The 8,318-nt window shown below is 43.4% G+C and overlaps 1 protein-coding gene across 1 annotated transcript in view; it reads right to left on the bottom strand.

Annotated features, from left to right (window-relative positions):
* Nucleotides 1-6,015: 6,015 nt before the first annotated feature.
* Nucleotides 6,016-8,318, bottom strand: part of LOC310785007 (cholecystokinin-like) — a gene marked incomplete at both ends in the record, with an annotated part of 7,451 nt that continues 5,148 nt past the window's right edge. Inside the window, one exon of the mRNA XM_083646016.1 lies at nucleotides 6,016-6,152. Within this exon, the coding sequence (XP_083502142.1) occupies nucleotides 6,016-6,152 (137 nt within the window). The remainder of the gene's footprint in view (nucleotides 6,153-8,318) is intronic.

Here is an 8,318-nt window from a genome sequence, read left to right as displayed (position 1 = left end):
AACGCTACAATAGATATATACACCACGTGTGTAATCAACTGTCATGACAGTCATGATCCACTACTAGTGATATCTATATGATGAGAGCTGCTTATTAAACTGCTATTAGTCTCTGTGTGATTGACAGGTGGGCTCCATCTCATCATCGGGCCCCAATAACCCCAAAATGTCACTGCCGCAGTCGATTGGAATTTATGAGAAATTCATGCTGCCTTTTCAGATGTCACTGCTGTCCGCTGGCGTCTCTCACCGTGGCCACTTGTCCCTTTTTCAGTCACATTTCGCTAATCTCATTGATCATGGAATCAAATCAACATCCCTCCTGAGCGATGAGAGCAAATCCAGCCTAATAGAATAATGTAAACTTTTCCCCGAGGCTGGAAAGGAGTGAGCTAAACTGCTAATCTGTCATTTCAAGAGACACCGAGGAACATGGAGCCACCTCATGGACTCTGAATGTCTGCTGGAGATTTGACATCCAGATAAGCTTCATGTCATTGCAGTGCTAACTAGAAAATCTGGCCATACCCCCATAAAATAACCCTGAACACTGTCGCTCTGTCCAGTCTGCCAGTCATGGTTAATGGTTATGGTCCAGTCTGTATGTGGGTATGGTCCAGTCTGCCAGTCATGGTTAATGGTTATGGTCCAGTCTGTATGTGGGTATGGTCAGTCTGTATGTGGGTATGGTCCAGTCTGCCAGTCATGGTTAATGGTTATGGTCCAGTCTGTATGTGGGTATGGTCCAGTTTGCCAGTCATGGTTAATGGTTGTGGTCCAGTCTGTATGTGGGTATGGTCCAGTCTGTATGTGGGTATGGTCCAGTCTGCCAGTCATGGTTAATGGTTATGGTCCATTGGTCCTGTCTGTATGTGGGTATGGTCCAGTCTGCCAGTCATGGTTAATGGTTATAGTCCAGTCTGTATGTGGGTATGGTCCAGTCTGTATGTGGGTATGGTCCAGTCTGTATGTGGATATGGTCCAGTCTGCCAATCATGGTTAATGGTTATGGTCCAGTCTGTATGTAGGTATGGTCCAGTCTGTCCAGGTTAGTTAGTTAGTTAGTTAATTTGTTATATGACACTGCCAAGATATTCTTGGCTCTCTTGTTTCTAGATTTGGCAGGTTTCAAAAAGGGATGGCATGTTTGCTTCATCACCATTTTAGTGATTTTCAAACATTCTTAAAGGTATACTCCACTTTCTGGGGAGTTTAGCTCATTTGCCACCCCCCCCCACATAACCCAAGATACACCATGCCTTCCCGGCACTGTCTGCGCAGTTTACAGTAAGCTACAAGTGAAGCCATGTGGCCTAATAGATAAGGTGCCTGACTTCGGATCAGAAGACTGGGGGTTCAAGACTAAGCTAAAAAAAAGAATCCAGCTCCGTCAAGCCTCAGGTATATTCATGTTCTGAGTGTTGGTTCAATCCCTGATCAGTGAGAAGTGTTCTTGTTAAGATGCAATTTCTTCAACCTGACTGGTAAACACAGAGCAATATTGTATACTGCCTCATATTCGCCTTTTTCACTTCCCACCCAATTCACCCATTATGTGTCTAAAAGGGAAGTAACACATGTGAACATAAATGAGGGTTTCCAATCCATTTGGTGATCCAGTGCCGGGGCCCTCGTTAGTGTTTTGCTTGCACCTGTGTTACTTCCTGCCATTTAGACACAAAATGGCTGAATTGGGTGAGAAGTGAAAAGAGCTATAGGCCACTCCAAATACACGGCATGTACATACTGAAGAAATAACAGACAACAGTTAGGAACTGGCTCCTACTGGCAGTTACATACACATAGTACAGTAAGCTATGGTATGTGGAGAGAGGAATACCAAATGTAAGACACTATGTAAGTCAATTGACAATTGTCAATTGATGTGTAACTTAATCTTTTTAAGCCTTGTAGGCTTGTATACAGCCTACATATTTGTTGTTTATATTAAACAATCTCAATTAATCAATTAATCAATTAATGAGTGCATATTTGTGAGCACTCATTAATTGATTGAATGCCAATAAAATGGCTTTGAGTTGAATTGGCTTGAGAGAAAGGAAGAGCTGGAGAATGCAGCATCAAGCCAACTTTACAGAAGAAGCAGGAGGAGCTTCACAAGCAGGGCACCATCTGCTCAAGACTGCTGCCTTTTCATGGACACACTCTAACTCGTGTTTTTTTCATGGCTGTGTGACTCTGCCCAATAATACACAAAACCACTTCTGCATGTGTGAGTTCTATCACATCGCTCATTGCATGTAAGGCGTCATAATGAGTGAGTTGGATCCCTCCTGGGCATGTGACACACACACACACACACACACACACACACACACACACACACACACACACACACACACACCTGCATGCACAAACACACCGTTGAGACAAACACACAGTGGAGACATTTATGTGAAGTCTTTAACTCTGAAGCCCCTCGGTGCATTTAAGTCTCGGCTCCTTGAACAGAAGTTTGAGTCGGTTCACAAGCCCCCGTTCTGAATCACAAACGCACAAGTGTGATATCTTTTATTCATATTTGAAGCAAGCTATGAGCCTATGCCAACAAAACTCTGCTGAATATGCATTGCATTGGAAATGGTCTGTATTCCCTAGAGAGCAGGGCTTTTCAAAGTCTGAGACTGTGCAACCCCCCTCCCCCCCTCAAGTTTACTTCGCTAAATTCCTGGATGCCTATGGGATCATGATTAATGTTATTCGATCCCATTTAATTAACACTCAAGAATTGAGCAAAGATAGCTTAATATTGCTGTTTGACATACTTCAGAATACCAAATACATAGAAAAGGTCTGTTTCTATCTGAAAAAGTTGGAAAAACTATAGCTTGGTATCCAGCCCCATATGAATCTCAGTTGTCAGCACTCAGGGGTGGATACCAGGCAGGCTAGGGGAAAAACAGTAAAATTTCCCCAAAACTACTGTATCTCTGAACTAATCAAGTCACACACATTTAGGCTATTCTATGTGATCTCCTTGTGATAACTAATGTAATAACTTGTAATCTTTTTTCACTTCCATTCACTGAGCCTCCCCTGAAACTGTTTGGAGCCCCCCTGGGGAGGCCCCGGCCCGCTTCCCACTTTGAAAAAATCTGCTCTAGAGAATCCAGAGTAACAATGTGACTTTCAGTCATATCATATGTGAACTCGACCAGTATTTGATCAACCAATTAACAACCAATTAACAATGTTGTTTTACTTGCCAAAACATAACCAAATTTGTTTTAATTGCATAACGTTTTCAAATTGCAGTTCAATTTATTTATTTTTTAATCAAGTTTTTTCATGATTTTTCTCCCATTTCCTCCCTAATTATAGGCCAATTCGCCATACTGTCCTAGTCATTGCTCCTCCCCCCTGGGGAGAGTTGTAGACTAGCACATGCTTCCTCCGATACATGTGGAGTTGCCAGCTGCTTCTTTTCACCTGACAGTGAGGAGTTTGTGAGAGCAAAATTATAATGATCAATGACCAATCAATAACCAATCAATCAATAATTTTGCTCTCACAAGTTTCACCGGCAGGACGTAAAGTTTGGGAGGATGACACTATTTCCCCCAGTTCCCCTCCCCCCGAACAGGCGCCCCAACTGACCAGAGGAGGCACTAGTGCAGTGACCAGGACACATACCCTTAATCTGGCTTCCCACCCGCAGACACAGCCTGTATGTGCCTGTATGGACCCCCGACCAAGTAATACTGGTCTGTAGGCATATTTACATTGACCAGATATGGCGCATATCAATAAAACTCAGAATGCATGTATGCATCAGAAACGGTCCATATTCTAGAGAATCTCAGAGATATCCAGTCGATTCCCCTTTTTGCCCAGTGGAGCCAGATCCAAGTCAGTGGCTTCAATACCCAAGAGGCACACACGCGCGCGCACGCACGCACGCACGCACAAACACACACACACACACACACACACACACACACACACACACACACACACACACACACACACACACACACACACACACACACACACACACACACACACACACACACACACACACACACACACACACACATGCACACACACAAACAAACTCCCCCAGGCATCCAAAACCACTTCTCTGAATAATTCACCGGACCTACTTTGTTCATCGATCTCTCTCTGCATCCCTCACACAGGCACATCTCACTGAACACATGGGACCAGCAGCAGCATAATGGATGGCTTCATCACCATTCAGACTTCACCATACAACTATTTCCCTTAGAATCATCCCTAGCAGGTTGAAGGAGCCTTTCACAATCGCTGGCTTATTGTTGATATCATTGCTTTCAGGTCAGGATCATTTTTAACGATAAAGCGTGGAATGTCAATAAAGTGAGTTTCCATGACAAACATCAACATCACATCACAAACCTCCCTTCCATTGCAATCATGATCAAACGGAAACACGGCACAAACTTTCTTCATAACACTAGAGTCTCTCGATGATGTGCTATGGGAGTTATGAAGACAATTTGAGCTCTCGTTGACCTGTCAGTCATCTTTGTTGCCAAGCCGAAAGCAATTATTCTGATTTATTTGGAGTCGGCTTTAATAATTCAATCGATATAAGTGCTCCGAGCCATTTTCAGTGTTTCAGCACAGATGAGCTGATAATGTTCTCACCACCCTTTTGAAGATATTTGCCAGCATTCCCTGCTCTCTGAATGATGTGCTGCAAACCCTCTTACCAGATTCACACATTGCTCTCTTTAAATCTATTCACTTAAGCTCGTTATCCCTAATCCACTATGAGCTGTTTCTTACTTCTTATTGGAATAATGTTTCTTGTATACTTTAATCATCTTGCATAAGGTGTGATTGGGATTGGGAGTGTTTGGAAATTCTTGGATTGGGTGATTGTGATATTATGAAGAATGCATTCTTTACACCTGAACCCATAGCTGGGTCGAGGTCCCGTCTTCCCTCTTGTGTTCATGCTGAAATGCACAAATCACTGCAACTAACCATTATTTTCTCCACTAATCGATTGGTCGTTTTATAAAATGTCACAAAATGGTGAAAAATGTTGATCCCTTTTTCCCCACAGACCAAAGTCATCCTCAAATGTTTTCTTTTGTCGTGACCAAGAGTCCACAACCCAAAAATAATCAGTTTACTGTAATAGAAGACTATAGAAACCAGAAAATATTCACATTTAAGAAACTGGAACGAGACATTTTTTGTAGGCCTATTTCTTTTATTAAAAAATTAATCTAAACGATTAATCGATCATAAAAATAATTAATAATTTTTTGATGATCAACTAATTAATCGGCTAATCGTTGCAGCTATATATTTTTCTTGTCAAATATGGAACACTAGTGGCACAATACCAATAATTTGTTAATAAGCTTTACCATTAAGACGACCCTCATCCCTCCAAGCTTCTGAGAGAATAAATCATCGTCAAAATGAATGTGAGAGCAGCAGTGTGTGGTGTGTGTGCTTTTGTGACATGTGAGCTGCTGCAATAATACGTCTATTATCCTCGTGATAATACTTCTCCATAATAATCCAAGATTGGAGCATGTTGCGCCGGAAATTTTCTTTTTTGACACATACAGTAATGCAGTCAGTGATTTTAAGCATGGATTTAAGGTGGCATGCGTTGCGTTTGAAGACATCTGCGACAGAGGATCATGTTTTCAATCTTTATTCAGTCAAGATAGTCTCAACAGACCCTGACACCAATCCAATCCTCTCCATTCAAAATGATAAGAGAAAACCAGAGAAACCAGAAAAACAAACAGACAAAGAAACAGACAAACAAACAAATCAACCAACCAATGGACAGTGAGAGCTTTTCTGCAAAATTTGGCATACCGGTATGTATATTGCATTATTATAGTTTTACAAACAAATGTACAACAAATACATCATAAATAGACTCTTATTGTGAGATGGTGAGGAGCCAGCTTGCGTGTTTATTTCATTTGATTATTTTTCTCGTCGCGCTCGTACGGAGGCCGGTGAGTCGCGGCGGCCTTTTTACGAGGAGTACTCGTATTCTTCTGCGCTGCGGCGGCCGAAATCCATCCACCCCAAGTAGTCCCGGTCTTTTATCCGATGGTTGGCGCTCAGTCCACTGGCTCTGCTGTTCACCGTGAAGTTCCTGCGAACAGAACCTGGGAGGAGAGAGGAGACGGAGTGGGTCGGTGGAGATGGGCGAGAGAGGGAGAGAGTGGGCGGAGGAGTGGAAGTGGAGATGGGCGAGAGAGAGAGAGAGAGAGAGTGGGCGGAGGAGAAAGTGGAGCACGAAGGACATTAGCATTCTTCCCTCTGGCTCTCCGAAAGAGCGACGGTGTCAGAAGAGCATGAGAGAGGTTGAAAGCATCCAAGCCTCTGGAGCACACCGGACTGTGGGCTGTTGCTGCTGCTGGCTAGTTCAACCAGCTGGAGGAAAGTGGTTTGAAACACCAAAACTCTGGTTTTTGGAGGCAATTACAGGTGTGATAATACAGTGAAAAGTGACTTGAGTCACTGAGAACATTCACAAAGGTTTTCATTAATTGGTCTTAAACAGTGGATCTTCTCAACTGGCACTCATTCAAAATAGAATAGGTGAAAATCACACTTACTGCATGCATAAAACGGCATGCTTTTTTGCCAAAAGCTGCATGGGATTAGCATAAAGTGGGCATGTCTGTAAAGGGGAGACTTGGGTACCCATAGAACCCAGAGCCATGTAAGAAGAGTTGCGACATCTCCATTCACTCCAATGGACCAGTTTTTTACTCTCAAGAGTTCCAGGAAGTAAGGTCCTGGATTAAGCAGCACTGTCGAGTTGCAGCAAAGTTTGTGTTGTACTTTGAAAGTTGTTGTTTTTTCTTGAATCAAATTGTACATTATCAGCTTTATTTTAGCATGCAAAAGTAGCGCGAGACCCATTCCAGGCTGTTCATTGGCTAATGAGTCTCGCATTTTGGTCCTCCACTGACGCCACTCTCTCTCTAGAGGACACTAATAGAACCCATTCTCATTCAGATATCTTGAGGGGAGTGGTCAAGGGCCCCCTTTGAAAATGGCCATGCCAGTTTTTCCCTTGTTTAGCCAAACTTTGGAGTGTAATTTAGCCCACTTCCCAACAAGCTAGCATGACATCTTTGGTACCAATGGATGCCTTCGTTTGTCTAGTTTCTGAGTCCGCTACAGCCTCTGGAAGACTGAAAGACAGTAGCCTAAATTCAGCCGCAGAGTAGAAGGACTTTTTCTTTTTTCCATGCACACATCCTTGAACCACCCAAAACGGCCCCGCGACCCACGTTTGGGTCGTGACCCACCAATTGAGAACCACTGGAAAACATCATAGTTTCATCATATTGGCAGTATCTCAGTGACATCACTTCAAACCATGAGAGATGTCAGTTTTAGCTTGACAAGTGCTGAAAGAGGGGTGTCAGCTCTCGAGTGAGCAAACACATTACTACTGTCTTTGCATGGGATCAGATCTGACACAAACTGGGCTGTTACAAAACGAAGACGCTGACTTTGTCCAAACCTATTTTTGGTGATTAATACGTTTAATACCAAAGATCTCAGTTCCGCAGCTCTGTGGTTATATATATGGTCTGCCGTATGATTGAGATTTGGTGATTGAAATTGCAATCTTCCCACTTTTTATGAAGGCAGGCGCCATTATACAACTGTTCCTGCCCTCCAGGAGAAAAATAAATTGCAGTAGGCTAGATGAGAAATTTAGTGAAAGTTTGACTGCTGCTACTTTTGGAGTTTCAGAACTGCCTCGGGCTCTCTCTCTCTCTCTCTCTCTCTCTCTCTCTCTCTCTCTCTCTCATGCACACACACACACACACACACACACACACACACACACACACACACACACACACACCATGGTCACACACGTTGTCAGAATAAAGGTGTGACATTGAGAGCCCAGTGAGAGTGACAACGTGCCATTTGCTCGCCATTTAATTAGCCTGTCTCTGTGTGTGAGTACATGTATGTGCTTGAAATGAACCTCTCAAAAATTGCCCCCCCCCCCATTCACACACACGCACGCACGCACACACACACACACACACACACACACACACACACACACACACACACACACACACACACACACACACACACACTTTGACTTCCCATTTTGTAACACTTCGCTGAGGCTGCTTCCGCACGACTGCGCCTGGATTACGATCATTGGTAATCAATTGAGCGGTCATAGATGCTCTTTTCACTCTGAACACCACCTCCTAACAACACACAGGGACACACACACACACACACACACACACACACACGGACACACACACACACACACACACACA

This window comes from Poromitra crassiceps, assembly GCF_964638095.1.
Source record: "Poromitra crassiceps genome assembly, chromosome: 11".
In the NCBI taxonomy this organism is placed as follows: domain Eukaryota; kingdom Metazoa; phylum Chordata; class Actinopteri; order Beryciformes; family Melamphaidae; genus Poromitra; species Poromitra crassiceps.
The sequence above is the reverse complement of the archived record's forward strand: the minus strand, read 5'-3'. Positions and strand labels throughout refer to the sequence as shown.